The sequence below is a fragment of the Saccostrea echinata genome, unplaced genomic scaffold, assembly GCF_033153115.1.
Source record: "Saccostrea echinata isolate AGI-Se365-2 ecotype Australia unplaced genomic scaffold, CSIRO_AGI_Sech_v1 ptg000054l, whole genome shotgun sequence".
NCBI classification, from domain to species: Eukaryota; Metazoa; Mollusca; class Bivalvia; order Ostreida; family Ostreidae; genus Saccostrea; species Saccostrea echinata.
Window position 1 is genome coordinate 9,871,523 of NW_026889803.1, and position 21,778 is coordinate 9,893,300.

The window sequence follows — 21,778 nt, forward strand, 5'->3', positions numbered from 1 at the left end:
ATATTAAGTTAATACGAAAAAAAAGAGCAACTGTGTGATCGGCCCAAAATCGGCCTTGTGGCACAGAAGTGGTTAAATAATACGTCAACCACATCAAAGGAAGTAACCGAAATCGCTTCTCTCCAACGCTAAAGACGGTCAACGGCAATTCACACCGCCGACGTATAACGATTCATAAAAGGGGACAGACACTCCAGTCGTCCTTTTATCAAATATTTCCTGCACAAATCTTAAACAATTAAAATAGAGTATTATGCATCTTTAAAGAGTCCATAATAAATTGAAGTTGAGGTGATTATTTTATTCCATAGCAAATTTGATCAAAACTTTCATTTAGCGTAGAATCTATTCAGTGGAACTAGGCTATGTCAGTTGAGGCCTCAAAACGGAATTCGTGCGAAAGCAATTTATTTTGTGTGTACTCGACCGTATTCAAAATATATATATACAAAAATGTACACAAAGTTTAATGGCGGGTTTCTGAATAATTTTCTTTTCTAATTCAAGGAGATATCGCCCGCATGGCGCAGTGGTCAGAGCGTCTGCTCTAGAGTCGTGGAGTAAGTTGATCCTTACGTCGCAGGTTCGAATCCCACTGCGGGACGTAGAGGTCGGTCCTTCGGATGAGACCGTATAAACCGAGGTCCCGTATCGCAGTAGGTGCTGGCACGAAAAAGATCAATCACTGCTCAGCTGCCCCAAGTGCCGGGTTTAGGTCTAAACTTGCATCGAGAAGTGGTGGCGTCTCCACACGTGTGAAAAATTCTCGAAAAGGACGTTAAACAACAAACAAACAAAGGAATTCAAGGAGGATGGGTTGATCATAAGGGGCCATGTATGAAATGGCTACTGGATTATCATTGATGCACTTTTGACGCAGGTCATATTTTGATCATTTCAAGGGAATGGGAATGACCACCAGAGAGTCATATCCTTTATACCATGAAATGCATAATGACACAAGGAACAAGATTATGTAGGGTTAAGGGGAAAAGTTTTCAACCATTGTTGAGATATATATGATCATTTGCAGTTTCAGGGGGTGGTCAGAGAGACCTCTGGGGGTTATGACCCCTTATACCATTTAATGTGTCATAATACAAAGACGGCTTTGGGGCTTTCGATTTTATTTAAAGCTATTTGATTGTTTCCAGTTTTAGGGAGTGGGAATGACCCCCAGGGACTTCAGTTTATAACTTGCGTGTGGCATCCAATGACCTTTGACCCCTTCCAAGCTATAAGCCCCAAACCATTTGCATTTCAGATTATTTTACCCTGTTCTATACCTAAACTTTTAATGGCACCCAAAAGTTGTAATGTACTTACCGCCTGTTATTGGTACTGTTAACTTCATAAAATAAAATATATTCCATTTAAAACACTCTATCAATTTTAACTGACATAATGATCATCCAATAATAACGGTAAAACTAGTACTGGTAGGGTGACGAAGTCCAACTCCAGGTGCGGTTCGATCAATTCCAGAAGTTGTCATTTTGGCATCTGATTTTTTTTTTAAAAGTTCAGCAAAACAACTATGCACTATAATAATAATATTTGTTGTTTTGCCAATAAATTCAAGAAGTTCTTATTATCCAAAAATTTAATCCCTTCCTTTTTTTCTTTAAACAATAACCTTGTTTCAAAAAATTTCTATTTAGCAGAATGTACATCATTAAATTCTGTAATTTAAGACTGGTAATGAATGACTAATAAGTATAAGAAATACTTACATATTAGTTGCTCATGGTGTCACATGTTCACCTAAACATTTTATGCTCAATTTGACAAATACATGTATATATATATATATATATATATATATATATATATATATATATATATATATATATATATATATATATATATATATATATATAATATAATTATTGTGGCTTCTTCCAGGGTTACCCAAATATGAAGGAGACTGCATTTTGAGGCAAATACCTTAGAATATGATTACTGTCTTATGACAACATCTAGTTTGTTTTATTTTCAAACAACGAAATACTCCCCATTGAAAAATGGAAACTTTGCGGATTGGAGGGGGTTAACATTTATACATTTGATAAAATAAACCGCTAGATTGTCATAAACATTAGAATAAGTTATCTTCTTTTATCTTTTATTGTTGATTTACACGAAAAACTTCGTTATACATACATGTATGTACCATCAAAAATTGATGAAAAGAGAAATTATGATCCCAATAAGTAAAACATAATACAAACATAGCATTCTTTCATCGTTGATGATCTTCACTTTTCCGCTGCTTGATTCCCCTAACCAAAGCCTTCCAAATCTGTCAATGCTATGTGCCCCATAATAGCCCAAACCAGAACAAAATCTTCGACGACCGTACTCATAAATGAAATAAGCGCTTTTTCCCCAGAAACCCAGGAAAATCCGAAAAACAGAAAATATCATAATACCACAAGGATTGCCCTTCATTTGTCTTTCTGTATATCGGTATAGCAGTTCTCCAGCCCTGTTGACCATGATGAAAGCATTTGCATTGCAATCTGAAGCACATATGTCTCCGTTATCGTCCTCAGCCACAAAGAGCATTTTCGACCCTCCTTTATATAAAGGATCGCCCATGTCGTCCTCTTCTATTTCTTGTGTTATCCTTTTACCCTCGTAGCGGACAATTTTGCAGCGTGTTTGATCAGTTGTTCTCATGCTAACAAGTAAATCACCTGACTGCGAACAAAACACTCCGAGAGGTTCCCACCCCTGCGGTGCAGTGATCAGAGTGGTAGACTTTCCTTGTTGAACTATATTAACTACTTTATTTGCTGTATCGGTGTAAATTAGATTTCCTTCTTTTGATACTGTAATATCACTGGGGGAACCACTACAAGTGGTGTTGACTTTCTCCAGTACAGCGCCTTTTATATTAAAACGTGTAACCGTTTCATCATTTCCGCTTATCCACGCCTCATCTGAACCAACACATATCTCCCGCTTCAATGGTGTTATTCCTGTAGGAAATTCTGCAATTTCTAAAGCTATCCTAAGGACCTTTTGAATAGCTGATAAATGTGTATCAGAAGTTTGTTCACCCTTTCCCCTTTGAACTTGAAATTCCTTTAATTCCCCCAAACTCTTGGTAAAATTGATCTGATTTTACCTCTTTGAAAACAAAAGTTGGAAGCTTTAATTCAACATTCAGTGGGGTATTCTGATATTTACTAGATGCCAGCTCGTATTGGCAGATTTCATTGACATCTACAGATTTGACAATTTCTTTGTTTCGCTGGACGGTTTCTTGCAGATTCAGAAAAACATCCTTCATTTCCGTCTTGTATTTCCTTAACTCATTTGTTCCATCTTCTCTTATTCTGGCAATTTCTCTTTTGTTTTTCATCATGACATTGTCGATGACGCAGTGCCATTCTTTTCCGTGCTTTAATATCAGTTCTTCTAATTCATCACATCTGGTGTTCAAAGCCACCATTTTGCAATCAATTTCTTCGTCCGCTTTCTTGAATTTAGAAATGACGTCTTGAAGATAAGATGTGTCTTTTTCCACAAGACGTTTCTTTTCATCAACTGAAACACTAATTTCAAAGACCTTATGACCATTATGAATGCCAGTAAGGCACTTGATACATATTTCAAGATTACAGTTTTGACATTTGAAAGAACATTTTTCATCCCTGTGAGGCTTTGCAATTTGGAAGAAGAAGCTGGAAGTTTCGGTCTTGGTACTTTATGATTTCATGAGCGGCAAATGATGACATCATGGTGTGTTTTCCCACACAATTTTCACATAAATCTGTTTGGCAGGGGTTACAGTGAAGCTTGGTGGGTCTCGTGCCACAGAGGTGACAGAGGATGATCTCCTGTGCCCGGATTGTACTGGTAGCCATTGCCACACTTTAGATGGTCATTTGTTATTCATATCTATAAATAATTACTATATAGTTATCTATCTTACATTTAATATAAATACTGTATCAGTGTGCTTAATTTTTCATCAGTTCTTATCGTGATATTGATTTCTCATATCTATAATGAATATAATCAATGTTTCATTGATGAAGAACCCCCTCCTAAGCGATTCTTTCATACAGGTGGTCTTGAAAACTTTGGTGGATTGATTAAGAAAAGTGGTTTCATACGAAATAAAGAAGAAAACATTCAATGAATGTAAATATTCGTCAAAGAACTGCAATTGTTTTAGTTTATTTTCTGCCGCCTACCTACAAGTCAATTTCCAATCGTTAAAATATTTGAATGAGAAAGTGAGGATAACGAACAGTGGGCATAAAAAAGTTACGCATCCTTTCTAGAGAGAGTCGAATTTAACAGCAATTAGTTAGATTAACACAGGTATTAATCAAATACTAATGAAGTCAACTTTGCATTCAAAAAAGATTTACTGGCCAACATTTCAAATGTGTTGATCTAGGAGTGATTTAATGTAGGCTGGGATCGGGAGATAGCATTCGCACTTCTTCTAAATATGCAAGGTATTGCAGAATCAATTTTGCTCATCAAGTGGCCCCGTAGTAGGGAGAAGCAACAATTCGTCGGTGGATCCGAATTTTAAATGAAAATACATATATATAGGAAAAATCTTCTCAAGAGCGGCAGGATTATGATTGCTCATATTATGTAAGAATCTTCATGAAGTGCAGTTCATGTCAATTTAAATTAAGCATACGTTTTGAGCGATTGGAGCTAGGGTTTTCATATTTTACAGGTCACTGGTGTACGTCTTGTGACAACTCTTTCCTTTGGGTACCAACAATTTTGACCCTTTGACCTTGACCTTTGAGTTTGACCTACTTTTGAGAAAATAACTTATGAACAGGCTTTCATATTTCACATAGGTCGTGTTTTCCTGTGGCAAGACCTTTCCTTTGAGTACCAACGATTTTGATCTGTTTACTTTGACCTTTGGAGTTTGACTTGCATATATATGAGAAACTTTAACCTTTGCCATGAGCTGCCATACGGAGGGCATCAGTGTTTCACAAACACATCTTGTTTTACATACTTAAATTGTATGCATTTAATTATACCCAGTGTTGGCGAACTGGTTGTGAGCACATAATTATTTTATTAAAAAAATTATTTTTTGAAAAAAAAAAAGATATTTGCGATAGAATTCAACATATATCTTCATCAACATATAATGGAAAAAATACCCACGCGCTTCCATACTTCTCATTTATGTTACGTGTCATTTCATGCTATCTATAAAAAGTGTTTATAAAATATTCTGATTATAATAGTTCTAAATGATTGCAATGAGAAAGAGAAGTAAAGTATTCCTTAGGCTACATATAATTAAAATACATCAACATATTAGGCTTACTACGTAGGCTATAGGCCTAGCTTGATATTCCACCATGTTGGAGGTCCGATGAGATAGACTCTCAATGTAGGAGGCAAGGAATATACATTTCCATATTTTAATGCCCATGCAGTAAAATTGTAATCTATTCTAAAAACTAGAAATTAGAACGGAAAAAAATAGCTTACCTTGATTTATTTGCAAGCGTGTTATGTTTCCACAAGCAATCACGTGATGAAAACCTAAATGATATGGTGATGTAATACTGTCAACAATAGAAAATTGATCCATTGACTTCAGTATACATGCCTATACATGAAGTTTAGTGAGAATCTACCATCTGGTTATTTTTTGGGACCCTATCAAAATACAGGTACATTTACTATAGGATTATATAGGAGAATACCATTTTTTTGCACTTCGGAGCAAATTATAATGGTACTATAGACTTTTTGCTCAATTTATATTATTTGATGGGAAATACTATATTGTACATTTTTATGCACGAAACACAGAGGGGGCATCTCAAAATGCCAAAATTCGTGATATTTTCCTGTTTTTATGGAGTACAACAAAATATGACAGATACCACAGATTTACATCAAAAAATTATAAAAATGATTGTGAGATTCTCAATTTCCTATGTTTAAAATTTCAAGAGCATATATTTTATATATATTTTATTTATGACATAATAAATGACCCCGCTTGAAGAACGTCAAAAATATACTATTACGACGTCTATCTACCCATCATTTGAAAAATCGTTTTAAAAATCAGTTATTTAAAAATGTAATTAGATTTTTTATTCTGAGATTTCCTAAATTTGTTAATTTTTATAAGAGATTTCAACAAGGAATTAAAATAGTACAGAAGCACTGATAGTTTGTTAATGTACTGTATGGTGAGAGTGATAAATGGGGAACAGATTAGAACCTAATTTATGAACTGTTAAGGCCCTTGGGCCTCTTGTTTTCTAAACGCTTGCAGATATTGAGCTGATTTTTGGTATGTGAGTGTATCTTGATGAGTTATAAATCAAGTTTGCATTTCGTTCCGCTTCAACGATTTTTGACGGAATTACGACCTTTTCAATTTTTCAGGGTTTTCCGCACTTTTTTTTCTAAACGTTTGCAGATATTGAGCTGATTTTTGGCATGTGACTTAACCTTGATGAGTTATAGATCAAGTTTGAATTTCGTTCCGCTTCATCGATTTTTGACGGAATTAAGGCATTTTCAATTTTTAGCGGGAACCAGATTACACTTGCCGGTAGAGGACCAGTATTGCTAATGCAATACTCTCAGAATGCTTGTTGAAAGAATCAATGTTATGGATCATATCACAGGAAAAAAAAACCCATCAGTATCGTACTTGGAAGGGTTTCTTACACGTTTTTAAAACCATAACTTTTCTCCAATGTAAAACTTTGATCGGCCATTATGTCCACACCCTACCCCCGGGGGTCATGATTACAAGAAACCTGAATCTACACTGCCTGAGGATGCTTCTTTATAAATATGACTGAACCTGGTTTTGCTATTTTTGAGAGAAAGATTTTAAAAGATGTTTTCCTATATATTCTTATGTACAATTTGATCGTCTGTTGTGGCCCCACCCTATCCCCGAGAGTTATGATTTAAACAACCTTAAAGCTGCATTATGTAATGAAGCTTTCTTTTAACTTTCAACTTTTTCGGCTTAGCGTTCTTGAGAAGATTTTGAAAGATGCCATTATTTTTCCCCCTAATTCTCAATATCTCACCTCTTTATTAGTCCCCTACCGGTGAAACCGGAAGGGACTATAGGCTTCCTCTGAGTCTGTCCGTCCGTCTGTCTGTCTGTCAGTCTGTCCCACTTGGTTTTCCGCACTTTTTTTTCTAAACGCATGCAGATATTGAGCTGATTTTTGGTATACGAGTGTATCTTGATGAGTTACAGATCAAATTTACATTTTGTTCCGCTTCAATGATTTTTGACGGAATTATGACCTTTTCAATTTTTCAGGGTTTTCCGCACTTTTTTTTTTCTAAACGCTTGCAGATATTGAGCTGATTTTTGGTATGTGACTTTACCTTGATGATTTATAGACCAAGTTTGAATTTTGTTCCACTTCATTTATTTTTGACGGATTCATGGCATTTTCAATTTTTAACGGGAACCAGGTTATACTTGCCGGTAGGGGACTAGTATTGCTAATGCAATACCCTCAGAATGCTTGTTTGAACTTTGAATCCCCTCCATCGAAGGATACTTTGTGGTAAGTTTGTTTGAAATAGGCCAAGTCAAGGTCAAGGTATACAGACATGTACCATGTAATGAATGAAATACAGATTACGGTAGAGGTATTGAAACACACGGAGAGAGAGAGCGAGAGAGAGAGGGGTTTAATAATTACATGTATTGCATAAATGACGTACTCAAAAGGAATACATGCATTTAATCCGATTACAAACACATTTTGTTGATTTGATACATTCTTGCAAACAAATTACAAAACACATTGTCCTACAACATGATTTTAATGTTTGAAACATTTTTTCGGAAACACATTTTATATCTTAAACTGGCACATGCAACAAAACTAGGAAGTCCAAGACTACCTGGGTGTACATCTGGGTTAGGTCTTAGCTTACTATGCACATGTACGTGTAAATCAGTCCGTATTCAAAATTAAACAATGTTAACAGAGAAAATAAAAACAAAATCAAGTGTATAAGATTTTGAAGAATTGGACACATGTCGTGCACAAAAATTATTAAAATCTCTTTATTACACAGATTATCAAGATTACTCTAAAATCATTAGTTTAACTCTTTTTGAACAAAACAATGTACATGTATTTGTCTGTAAATACGTATAGGCACTACATGTACAAAATATGGCTATTTTACGTCTTTGTCAAAATAAAATGGTATTTAAAAAACTAAACCATAAGGTTCATCTTCTAGGCCTATATGTTTATGCATTAAACTATTATAGAAAGTATGAAATGACACAGAATTTAACGCCTGTTCTTTAACCTTAATAAGACATATAATTAAGCTTTGCATATTGAAATATAATTTATCGAGGTTGACTCAGTTCTTGTATAAATGAATTGTAATTCTAATATTAAAAATTCTTTACAAATAAATATCCTCTATATTTAATGACCTCAACATTTCCACTATTAAACTCTCTCACCCACAGTCGACCCACTGTGTCTATACTCGATGCTCCACAGACATCCAGACTTCGGAGAAACTCTCCGCCTTGATCAACAATGTGAGTACAGCGATTTGCAAAATCTTACACCAGAATACGATCCGCGGTGTCTGTGACAATCGAGACGGGATCAAACTGCTTCTTCATCGTTTGGTGTCCTTTATATCGGAATCGGAGTTTTCCCTTTTTGTTCACCACTGTGACTATACTGGCATTGCAATCCGAGGCACAGATATCCCCGTTGTTGTTTTCTGCCACGAAGAGCATATTACCTCCTCCTTTATATAGAGGATGACCTTGATCGTCCTTTTCTATCTCCTGCTTTATTGATTGACCTTCATAACGGACAATTTTATAGCGCTCTTTATCATTTGTTTGCAAACTGATCAGTAAGTCATCTGATTGTGTGAAACACAGTCCAAGTAGAACCCATCCCTGTGGTGCCGTGATCTTCGGTTTTGTCTGTTGGACATCATTTACTATTTTGTTTACTTTATTAGTGTAGAGCAGATGTCCTTCTTTTGAAATTGAAATGTCACTAGGATGATCCCAACAGGTGGCGGTAACAGTCTCCTGCACAGTTCCCAGTATGTTGAAACGAGTGATGGTGGCTTTGTTCTTCCTGGTTACCCATACATTCTCTATATCTAGACATGCCATCCTCATCAACTTTGTTATTCCAGTCCGGAAGGCTGCAATTTGAATGGGCTTATCTAGGAGTTCATTAGATACATCTGATTTGTGGATCGGATCTGTTTGGATCTTGAGTTCTTTTCAATTTCCAAAAAACTGGTAAAGTTTACATTTATTTATGTCCTTGGAGACGAAAGTTGGTAGTTCTAGTTCTATATCTAAGGGAATCTTTTGATACTTCTGAATATCGCTTTCATATTCTGTGATGTCGCTGATATTCATAGATTGATCTATCTTGTTGTTTTGCAGAGTAATTTCGTGTATGCTTGCAAGAACATTTTTGATTTCCCTTTGGAATTCCTTCAATCTTCTAATACCATTCTCTCTCATTTTGGTAATATCTTTAGTGGTTTTCTCCACCATTTCTTCAATGAATAGGTGCCATTGTTTCCCATGCTCTATGACTGATTGTTCTAATTTATCACATCTGGCATTTAAATCCCTTAATTTTAAGTCTATTTTAGAATCTGCATCTTCGAATTTTGGAATGAGAATTTCTTTAAGATAAGTTGTGTCTTTTTCCAAAAGTTTTCTCTTTTCATCAACAATAGCCTTAATTTCCGTTATGGGTTCTGGTAAGACATTTCAAGCAAACTTCTACATCACATTTCTGACATTTAATAGTACAAATCTTATCTTTGTGGGTGTTGCAGTGGGGATTTTCTATCTAGATATTTGACAATCTCATGAGCAGGGATTGTTGCCATCCTATAGTGTTTTCCAACACATTCTTCACATAAGTTTACCTGGCAAAGGTTACAGTGGAAGACGGTAGGTTTCCTGTCACAGAGGTGGCATAAGATGAGTTCTTGTGCTTTAGTTGTACTTGTGGCCATATCTTTAACAAGTTCTTACCAATTTATTCTAAAACAAATTTTAGTACTTAATAAGCAATCTAATTAAAATTAGATCTTTGATCCGCTCAAACTAAATCGCTTCAATAAGTTATTATAGCGATCTAGTTGGAGCGGACCAAAGATCTAATTTTAATGTGCAATAAAAACAATATGTTCTGGAAAGGTAGGTTTTTTTGCTTAAATTCTACTTGAGTGAAAAGAGCATTAATATATGTTTTAATCATTAAATAAAGAGGTGTATGTGTTTCCCGTCTTGGATTTAAATCCATTTAATTAAGCATAGCGGCTTATGGTCCGAGTTGTTTATAAAATGGTCTAGACGGACCTTTCAAAATGATATTTAAAGCTAAATTTTAAAACTGTCTCCTACATCAATGAAACATCAAAATGTGTGAGTTTTTGAGTGTATGCATTTCATTTACTAACTGCAGTTCTGTAGCTCGCTACAGAGAGCTAGTGCCACCCATTGAAAAAACTGTATATTTGTGACGAACAAAAAAGTGCGCTGTTAATTTTTCGATTGAGTTCTCCGTTTATTTTATAACCCAAGTGTTCCTAACATATTCTTTTGCTACTTCCACAACAAAACTGTATTCACAAATCATGTACGAGGCGCGTTGGGCCGAACTGTCTTACCAACAAAAATAGCAGTACATTGTATACTGAAACACAAAAGAAACGCAACATCCTATTTTAGGGGGAAATATTATATATAGAATATAACTTTGTACCTAAAAAGCAAGGACATCTGCATCTTTGTTAATATCGTATATTTAACGGTTGAATGATTTTCATACCATTACCGGAAGTTAAGTTTGGTTGATTGATTGTTTAATTATATATTGATTTCCGTCACAATCCGGATTCGAATCCCACTGTGGGACGTGGAGACCGGTCCTTCGGATGAGACCGTATAAATCGAGGTCACGTGTCGCAGTAGGTGCTGGCACGAAAAAAGATCCCTTATTGCTCAATGACTCTGAGTGCCGGGTATAGGTCAAACTTTGCAGCTCTCCATCGGCAAGTGGTGGCGTCTCCATATGAGTGAAAAATTCTCGAGAGGGACGTTAAACAATAAACAAACAAACAAAAAAACCCCGTCCCAATCGAGAATTTTTCACTCATATAGAGACGTCATCATATACCGGTGAAGGGCTTCAAATTTAGATTTATGGTACTCAGGGCCATTGAGCAGTGAGGGATCTTTATCGTGCCAACGTCCACCGTGACCTCGGTTTTTAAGATCTCATCCGAAAGACCCGTGACTTTCACTTCTAGTGACGGGTGCATGGCGAAGGAACGGTTACTACCTATATTTACGTCTTAGATTTGACGCGGCGCGGCGAACGAGAATCGAACCCGGGCCTCCCGATCACGTATCGAACGCCCTACCACTAGGCTACCGTGACCGGTGGAAGTTAAGTTAAGCCCCTTTAACAGAAATCAAAAACAAAACATTTGGCAAAAACTTGAGGTTTTAATGGTTTGTATCTGTTCATCATAAGTAATGCAACAATATTCCGAAAAATAAATTCTCCTTTCTTTTCTAGAAGCGATGCCAAAGCTTCCTGAAAATGACTAAGTACGCATTTCCATTGCTTTAGCTGGAAATTCTCAAAATAAAGGTGATGGAGAGTTGCAGATGCATATATGCACTACAACACGCCTCAACAGGCTCATACGTGTCATGAGCATGAATGACATTCCGTGGATCGGAAGTCCAAGGGTTAATACACTGCGCTAACTTTCGAGAAAATTCGAAATCATTTGAAAAAAGGCACTTAAAATGCCAAAGAATATTTCTTTCGTTCAGATCTCGAGATTAATATTCCTAATGCATCGTAGAAATGAAGCTGCAGTTGGTGTGCATGGCGGTCTTGCACGCTGTAATTGAATGCCGGGGGGGTGGGGTGGGGGGGTTGACAGCTATGTGTTACTTTCTAAAGTTAAAAGATAATTATTCAACATTTTTATCAAATCTATGATGTTTTTAAATTGAGTTTTACCTTGCCGTATTCATGTTTCAAAATCGTTAGATAAAAAAATCAAATATTTGTAGTTTTTTGCTCGTTGCGTTTCAGTATATATACATGTATAAATATAGACGAAATTTTCGATGGTCTCTATCTCAGGCCCATGAGGGCTATTAACAACGACAGTGGGAAATGTTTTGCAGAATGGAAATAGTAAAAAAAAAAATATGTAAGAAACACACGGTTAGTAATATTTTTATATGACTTTTTTGTGCGCAATAAAATTGAATATATATACAATTTTTGCAATGGGTGGCACTGTAGCTCTCAGGTAGTCCATCCCAATTTTTCAGAACAGCGAGCTAAAGAGCTGTAGCTATATATATTCATTTGCATCATGTCCTTCATCGATTAATGTTAAAAATTAGGACAATATGATTTGGTCAGAATAAGCGAAAATTAAATATACATGTACATAGAAATGACAAATAACTCAATAGATGTGGTTTTATATGAAAAAAACAAAAATATTACCTTAGTTTCTGTTTCGAATTTTCGTCAGAAAGCCAACTTCGGTTTGAAAAGCTATGTTTGTAATTAAAGTTCTCTCACTTTCTACACTACAAAGCTTTTTAAAGACCTCCACTGAGGTTAAGAAATCACATACGATCATTCCAATAACAGCGTTCACTTTGCTTGATCGAGCGTGTAAAAGTTTTAAGGGTCCTCCACACCCCGTGACTTGTGCATATATCGAGAAAAATACTTTTACTTCCGGTTTTATATAGTTTTTCCTGGCACCGCCTGTACTGTAAGAGAATCTTATGAACGCTTTAGAGATTATGGTGGTTTTGTCAATGGAAAATTATGCAGAAAACTGATAACAACATGCTAATCATAAGTTTACAACAAGTATTAGCTTTCCTAAAAAGCTTGTCTGACTTGAGCAAATTTATTTTTATGTGAAGAATCAAGAAAAGTTCAATCCTGCATGTGTACGCAACATGACTCTGAGTCATGAAATGGAATTCTTTTGCTAAGAAACAAGAAAAATTCAGTGGTTTCTATGTACACTATATTACTTGTGATTTCGGTTTTTTTTATGGACGTAGGAACTGGGAGGGGGGGGGGGGCTGCCCCACGATAATAGATAGCTATTTTATGCTTGTGTCCCCTAAATTATGTAAATATTAATTTCTGATAAGCTTTTTTTATGTTCTATAAGATTTTTTTTCTTGATAGTGTCCACCCTAAACTGAAAATTTCTGAAATTTCTTTTAACGGGCCTGTTCATGGATACAAAGATATAACCAGTGGCTTTGAAAGAAAAAGTTACAACACATAAAAATCTAAACATCAATTGGTGAACAATTTCGTTAACTAAGAGATTATTTTTTTTTTAAATTTTTACAAATGAGCTAACATCTTTGCATTTAAGCAAAAGAATATTCAACATCGGAGTATCCTTCCCTTTGATATTTTTTTTTTTACTAACTATCAATAAATCAAACGTCTGCAAGTTATGAATACATGTGTGTGTTGATTTATAAAAATTCTAAAGGTAGAGAGACTTGTATGCATTGAAAATAAACAGCCATTAGTTAATTTGATAAAGATAATGGACAAGTGTTCGACCTGACCAGCTTTATTCCTTCTGTTTTGCTGGACAGGAATGATGCATTCGAGAATGGCCAAATGTTATGTAACCTGTATAATGTGATAATAATGACATCAGGTCAAGTGCTCTGGCTTGTTTGGGTGTTCAGCATGTTCATGCTCTCCAGTTGATATTTAAGATAGTATGAAGTTTCCAAGATCAAGTTATCACACGAATTCTGTTGAACGACTTGACCAGCAAGCCTTGGCTAAATCTAGTACTGACTGACGCCATGACGTCAGACAATGAACACATGGCATGATCACGGCGTGACCGAAAGAAAAAGGCGTCGATTATTTCAGTAAAAGAACAGCAGACCTTTGAGTTTTTGTAGCGTAATTATTCGTAAATAACGGGTATATCTGTGAGAAAACGTTTTAGTTTATTATTACTTTCAAGCTAACCAATCCATTGCGATATATTCAACTAAGTATGTTGTGAAAAGTTGACATGATTTGTGCGTTTCAATAATACCTATCTCACTGTGTGTTTATAAATATTAATAAATAGTGTGTATACTTCTTCTAAAACAAGTTTGGACAAACAAAACATCTAGATTATATGTCTAGTAATTCTTGTATATTTTTCTTTGAATTATACAAGAAACTTCATCAATTGATATCTTTTCAAAACCCCTGGTAATACATGCTGATTTTTTGTCTACGAACATCTGATGGCACTATAATCTTAAATTAAGAATATCTTGAAAAATTATCAGTAGGTAAGGTACGTTACGTATGTCCTTAACTTTCTCTGACAGTTGTTACGAGGAAGAAAATATATCATGTTTTTTGTGTGTGCATTGTTGTGCTTCTTATTTAAAGATATACATTTCTACAAGTAAATGCAACAATTAATTATCTTATTCGTTTTACTAAGCACGAAGAAGAACGACCAAGTATAAAAATCTAATCAGGTTAAAATTAAGAAGGGGGGCAGATTTCACTTTATTTTCACTTATATATTATTTCCCAGTGTCGGAAACTACATTGTAAATAATTTTAACATGTGTGCTAAATTTCAAAACCACTGGATTCCGCTGACAGCAAAGGAAAAATTGGGAAATGCTGAAAATCGACCTGTTAAAAAAACAACTAGATACCTCGCACCTGCTTAAAACAAGTTCCGGTAATCACATGGTAATGAGTTATCGTTCTTTATATCGAACCTAATATGCGGAGACTTACCAAAGTTAACAGGAAAGATAACTCTTGAAAGGAACTTTGATACCAAAGATTTTGAAAATATTTTTTCTAAATCAATAAGTTTGATTTTAATTCAATTTTTTGTTGTAATCTAATTCATTAATATTTCTTCTATACGGGAATCTTCCCTATTTTTTTCTCCATGTATTTTGGAGAAAATGAGTTATATTTATTTTTTTTTTTAATAACTTTTATTAATTTCTTTAAAAAATATCTTGACTGATAAAATTAAGTTTTTGTGGTTCTTTTCTGTCCTTAATAATATAAACCAGGGAAAAAACAGAATTTGTTGCACTACTTATCAAAACACAGTGGGGAAAAATTCTTATAACTTATGAAATATAATTTTTTAAAAAATCAGTATAAATTATATTTCAATTCTTGGCAAGTTTTTAAAGGTTGACATGCTTGTTAACAGTAATGCTCAGTAATATATGAACATAAGCTGGGGGTGTGTGGAGGACCATAAATGTTCATTACCATATTACTCATCGATTGGATGTATGATTTCAATAAAAAGAATACTACTATCATTCCAATAACAGCGTATCACTTTGTTTGATCGAGTGTGAAAAGTTTCAAATGTTGATTATCATATTTTTCATCGATTGGATGCTTGATTTCAATAAAATGAATATTACTTTGCATATGAAACAGAGAACCCAACAATATATTGATAATACTGACGAATGAATCAATTAATTGAATGAATGTTTACGAGTACGTACGGTATTTGTAAGAAGCAGGTCAGCACGTGGTCAGCGAAAGTCCATTGCTGGCTTCTCTGATCATGTGCAAAATAGTATTCAAACATCCAATCGATGAGTAATATGGTAATCAACATGCGAAACTTTACTACGCTTGATCAAGCAAAGTGACACGTTGTTATTGGAATGATAGTATTTTGCATATGAAGAGAGAAGCTAGCAATGGGCTTTGACTGACCAAGTGTTGCTGCTCTTTACAACTGGAATGATAGTAGAGTTTGTCTATCATGGAAATGTAATTAGGTCATCATATACTGCTTACAAATAGTGATAAAGTTTCTAAACTCATACACAGGCACTTCGGGCATGGACCCCACCCCTTTTCCATTTTTTTTTCTTTTAAAATCTGGGGTCGACACACCTCTTTCCTATTCTACATATAGTATTCTAATATGCACTATATGTTATCGATAACCTACCTACCTATCTGGACTTAGTAAACGTGTGAGTATTGACAAAGTCCTTTTTATGCCCGTGGGCACATAGGGCAAGGACTAGATTTTTCCACTTCTCTCTATCTTGAGCATTTTTTTTCCAGTTCTCCCCAAGTTAGTTTGTGCTCTCTCATCTCCTTTTCCACAGTCCTTCGCCAGGTGTTCTTTGGCGGACCAGGTCTCCTCTTCCCTTCTGGTGTCCATCTAAGGGCTACTTTGGTGTGTGTGTTGTCTGTGTCTGTGCTTGTCACTCGCGCTTTCAGCACCACCCCTGGCCAGCAGTTTGCTGTGAAAAGGAAGCAAAATAGGTAAGTCTTCCCTGCCAGGTTCAGCCTCTCCACAGTTAGACCTATGTGGCCCAGAAATGGAATCCTCCTTGAGGTAGCAGATGGAAATTGGGTACCTTGCGGCCCCAAACAGAACCACAAGGTCTTGGAGGAGACTTATAGGCCCCTAAATGCACGGCATGCATGGCCCACCGGTGTGTGGATATGCCCTAGTGCCTGCAATCCTAGTCCCCAGCTATGGGTAAATACAACCCGCTGCCTTGTGGTTATCTTTGGGAGAAGGAAAGGCTATGGAGTAAACCCTACAGAAATCCGCTCAGGTAAGGGCGTTAGCCGGGTAAGGCAGTTACCTAGGAGAAGATAAACTCAAAAATCACGGGCTGATCTAGACTCGTCAGCCATGGAAAGCCATAGATCTAGTGGAAGGAAACCATAAACAAATTACCCTGGTCCTCTAGGTTGGGGTTGGGCAAGGGGGTAATCTCCCCTTCCTTTAAAACCATAGCGATTACGGAAACAAGGTTATCGATAAAGTAACCCTTTTATCTCTACGAGCTGTTTTATAATATATCGTTTTCGACTAATACATAAAAAGAGAGAAGGTTTGCAACTCTTTTCTCCTCACGGAAATGCAATAACGGTACCTGTTTTTAAAATCTTTCCAATACTTTATACTTAAAAAGGTTTTCCCGTACCTTCTTTTTTCTTGTGAAGTGATTTGTTGGATTTGATGTTGACCTAACATCCTTTCGGAAGGTTCTTTAAAATTATAATCCCAAATTTAAAACTGTTGGTTTTCTTATTATTAACAAGAGGCCCAGGGGCCTTAACGGTCACCTGAGTATAATACAACACTGTAAAGGATCCATAGAAGTATAAAACAAAATTAACTGATAGACGAAGCAATGTTGTCCAAGAATTTCAAAAATCTGGTAATTGCTTATTGTAGCGTGCTAGACCCGAGTGATCTCCTTAGGGTCATACTTGGTTTTCTAAAGCCTTAAAGGGGTAATAATGAATGCAAAATATACAAATACAATGAACACTTGCCTATTGTGTAAGGTATTCAATATATGTCACTTATCTAGTGCTACAATTCAGTACAGAGAGACTGGCTTTATAATGTTGCTATTAGTCACTTTTCACTAATTACAACAGTTTGGTTCGAGGGTCGACAAAACGCATTTTGCCCGAGAACGAAGTCAATAAATGTTTTGTTATACCTTTTATTTTATTATTGTAATTTTTTGGAGGGGAGGGGGCATGCATAGATCTTGTGCTGGTTGCCTAATGTAAATTTCCTTTACCAGCACTGATGTTAAACTCGGTCACTGTGGAACACCAACGAATGCAAATGAGATTTAGCTGATCCCTCCCATTATGTGACGTAAGGCGGTCCAATATCTCATCGACAGGTCCAATATCTTGCTCCCCGGTCATACATCGATTTTTTATGACCGCTCAGTAAAACATTGAAAATGTTAGTAAGACTTTTCTTAGTAAAGATTTATATAGGAACAAATTTTTAAAGGTATAACAAAATTTTGAGATACACGTATCAGATAAAACAAATACTATTACCGTTCTGTTTGAACTTTCCATGTCCGCCTGTTTCAATGTTCGATCGTCACAAAATTAACTAGTTTTGTTCGTAATTAGAGTTGTCTCGCCTTCTATACAATTTCCGAGATTTTTGTTGAAATCCCTCAGTTCTGGTTAAGTTTGACGATATGCTTTAAAATGTCTAATTTCATCTGTATGAAAGATATTTCTCTGTAACAAGGGAGAACGATCTAACGTGGCAGATTAACATGTAATAATTTTCAGTTCAATGACCTTCTATGTACTCGAATCTCTTAATATAAATATGACCAATCATGGCTTTGCTGTTCTTGAGAAGATTATTTTTTTTAAAAAATTCCTATATACTCCTACATGTATAACTTTGATCGTCCATTGTGGCTTCACCCTACCCAGGGGGGGTAAGGATTTGAACAAACTTTAATCTACACCACCTAAGGATGCTTCCATATAAATATGACCAATGATGGCTTTGTTGTTCTTGAGAAGATTTTTAAAGATTTTCCCTTAATATTACTATGTAAAATTATGATCGTCCATTGCGGCCCCACCGTACCCTCGGGGGTCATGATTTGAACAAATTTGAATCTAAACCACCTGAGGATGATACCACAAAAGTTTCATCTTTCCTGGCCCAGTGGTTCTTAAGAAGATTTTTAAAAGAAGCCATTAATTTTTCACTAATTTGTAATAGGGCATTACTCTTCTTTTGAACAAAATTCGAATCCCCTTAATCCAAGGATACTCTGCACCAAGTTTGGTTGAAATTTACCCAGTAGTTCTGGAGAAGAAGATGAAATTGTGAAAAGTTTACAACGACGACAGACAACGGACAAATTTCAATCAGAAAAGCTCACTTAAGCCTTCGGCTCAGGTGAGCTAAAAATAGAGTATGTTAATATCTTCTCTTGACTATTAGCTGCAGAGCTATTGCTCTCTGGTTGAGAATATTCGGACAGACAAACCAGAGACTCTGGTCATATTGTTCTTTTCTGAAGCAATATCCATCTAATTTAGAAGTAGAGACGTAACCTTTAATTTTTATTCAAACATCTAACTAAAGGTATTGGCATTACATAAGCAGAGGCATGTTAAATATATCATGTATACATGAATGCATACGGAAGCGTATTCGTGCCAATTTGACACTTTTTATTTTTTAATTTCTACACTTTGTGTAAAATTTAGCCTTAAAGTTTAATCTGTAAATTGTACCCTTTAATCTGTTAAAGTTACACTTTAATCTGCAAAATTTACACATTGATCTGTAAAATTTACACTTTAATCTGTAAAAGTTACACTTTAATCTGCAAAATTTACACATTGATCTGTAAAATTTACACTTTAATCTGTAAATTTTACACTTTAATCTGTATAATTTACACTTTAATCTGTAAATTATACACTTTAATCTGTAAATTTTACACATTAAATTGTAAATTTTACACATTAAAGTGTAAAATTTAAACTTTAATCTGAAAAACTTGTACTGTAATCTGTAATAATCGAACAGTTGTTTCATGGTGTTATACCTATGACATTTGAAAAATAATATAAAACTGAGATGTTCACAAGTGTTTGCAGTGTGTTGGCCAAAAGATACATGTAAACAAGAGGCCCAAGGGCCTTGAATCGCTCTTCTGATAAACTGTACAACCTATCACTTCTATTTGAAGACTTTAAGTATCCTGTATATTTAGATAAACCCTTGAAATTCCAAAAGTAGGTCATCATGACCTACATTTTAGATGAAACACTCTGAGAACCCAAGATGATTCTAAGCCAATAAGTACCTGAGAGTTGGTCATGGTGTCCTACTTATCACTTGTCATTCTCTGAGGACCCAAGATGCATAAACTAAGTTTGATGATTCTAAGCCAATTAATACCTAAAATATTTTTTAAAATTATAACAATAAAATTTCAAAAGTAGGTCATAGTGACCTACTTTTCATATGACATCCTTTGAGGACCCAAGATGCACCAACTGACAAAGTTTGATGATTCTAAGCCAATAAGTACCTGATATATTTAAATAAAGCCATAAAATTTCATAAATAGGTCACAGTGACCTCCTTTTCAGTCGACTACCTCTGCAGACCCAAGATGCATCAACTGACAAAGTGGTTGATGATTCTAAGCCAATTAGTACCTGAAATATTTAATTATAGTCATATAAATTGAAAAGTAGGTCACGGTGACATACTTTTCAGTCGACCTACTCCTAGGACCCAACATGCATCAACTAACAAATTTTGATGATTCTAAGCCAAATAGTATCCGAAAATATCAAATACAGCCATAAATTTTCAAAAGTAGGTCACAGTGACCTACTTTTGAGTTGTTGTACTCCAATGACCCAAGATGCATCAACTGACAAAGTTTGATGAATCTAAGCCAATTAGTACCTGAAATATTTAATTAAAGCCATAAATTTTCAAAAGTAGGTCACGGTGACCTACTTTTCAGTCGACCTACTCCGAAGACCCAAGATGCATCAACAGACAAAGTTTGATGATTCTAAGCCAATTAGTACCTGAAACATTTAATTATAGTCATATAAATTGAAAAGTAGGTCACAGTGACCTACTTTTCAGTTGACGATTTTTGAGGACCCAAGATGCATCAACTTACAAAATTTATGATCATAGGCCTTAAAATGTCCAAATTATGCCTCTAAAAGGCTTTGAAATCGAATGCCTGCAAAGTTCAAAAAGTAGGTCACTGTGACCTACTTTTTAATAAATATGTTTTATGGCCCCAAGAAGCATCATCTTACAAGATTTAATGATTCTAAACCTCTCAGTATTCGATTTAGTGACCTTAATTGTTTTCAAAAAAATAAGCCACAAAATTCAAAAAGTAGGTCAAGGTGACCTACTTTTAGTCGACGTACTCTGAGGACCCAAGATACATCAACTGACAAAGTTTGATGATCATAGGCCTTAAATTGTTCAAAATATGCCTCTAAATCATTTTGAAAAAGAATGGCCGCAAAATTTCAAAAGTAGGTCACCGTGACCTACTTTTGAGTCAACGATATGAGGTCCTTAGATGCATCAACTGACAAGATTTGATGATCCTAGTCCTTAAAGTAAGCAAAATATCAACATTTTAATGAAATGTAATTTTTGCTCAACTTTGAAGTGACCTTGAGACCATGCCCTTTGCCCCAGGGTAAATCCCTGTGCAAATTTTAATCTACAACATATCCTCATCCTTTTGTGTAAGTTTGGTGATAATCTGCCCAGTGGTTCTTGAGAAGAAGATTTTTAGCAACCAGTACTTTTGTTTCTAATGATCTCCCCTTGTTCAAAGGGTCACAATCCTAGTTTTAGTATAAACGGGAGCCCTTGGGCCAAGGATACCCTGTGACAAATTTGACAATAATTGGCCAAGGGGTTCTTGAGTTACGGCCCATATTCTAAAAAGTTTACGCACACCGCACAAATGGCCATAGCATTAGCTCTTTGAGACTTTGGCTCAGAAAAGCTAAAAATGTTGGTACCCAAAAAAAAGGTCTTATCTCCAGAAATATACCTGTGAAATTTGAAAGCCCTCGTTGCAACTGTTCAAAGTTATGGCGAAGGTTAAGATTTTTTAAAAGTAAGTAAAACGTCAAGGTCAAGGTCAAAGTTGTTGGTATCCAAAGGAAGGTCTTGTCACAAGGATTACATATGTGAAGTATGAAAGCCCTAGCACCAACCATTCAAAAGTTATGGCTAAGTTTAAAGTTTTTCAAAAGTAGGTCAAACTCCTAGGTCAAAATCAAAGGGTCAAAGAGGTTGATACCCAGAGGAAAGTCTTGTC

At 35.4% G+C, this 21,778-nt stretch overlaps 2 protein-coding genes across 2 annotated transcripts; both read right to left on the reverse strand.

Moving 5' to 3' along the window:
- Positions 1-2,175: 2,175 nt before the first annotated feature.
- LOC133204593 (uncharacterized) lies at positions 2,176-3,875 on the reverse strand. Its single transcript, XM_061340347.1, has 3 exons — positions 3,715-3,875; positions 3,134-3,563; positions 2,176-3,024 (listed from the first exon to the last, which is right to left on the reverse strand). The coding sequence occupies exons 1-3, from the start codon at positions 3,873-3,875 to the stop codon at positions 2,176-2,178; spliced, it is 1,440 nt and encodes a 479-aa protein (XP_061196331.1).
- A 4,724-nt stretch (positions 3,876-8,599) lies between these two features.
- Positions 8,600-9,175, reverse strand: LOC133204594 (uncharacterized). Its single transcript, XM_061340348.1, has one exon. It carries the CDS (start codon positions 9,173-9,175, stop codon positions 8,600-8,602), a length of 576 nt encoding a protein of 191 aa, XP_061196332.1.
- Between the last annotated feature and the right edge of the window lie 12,603 nt (positions 9,176-21,778).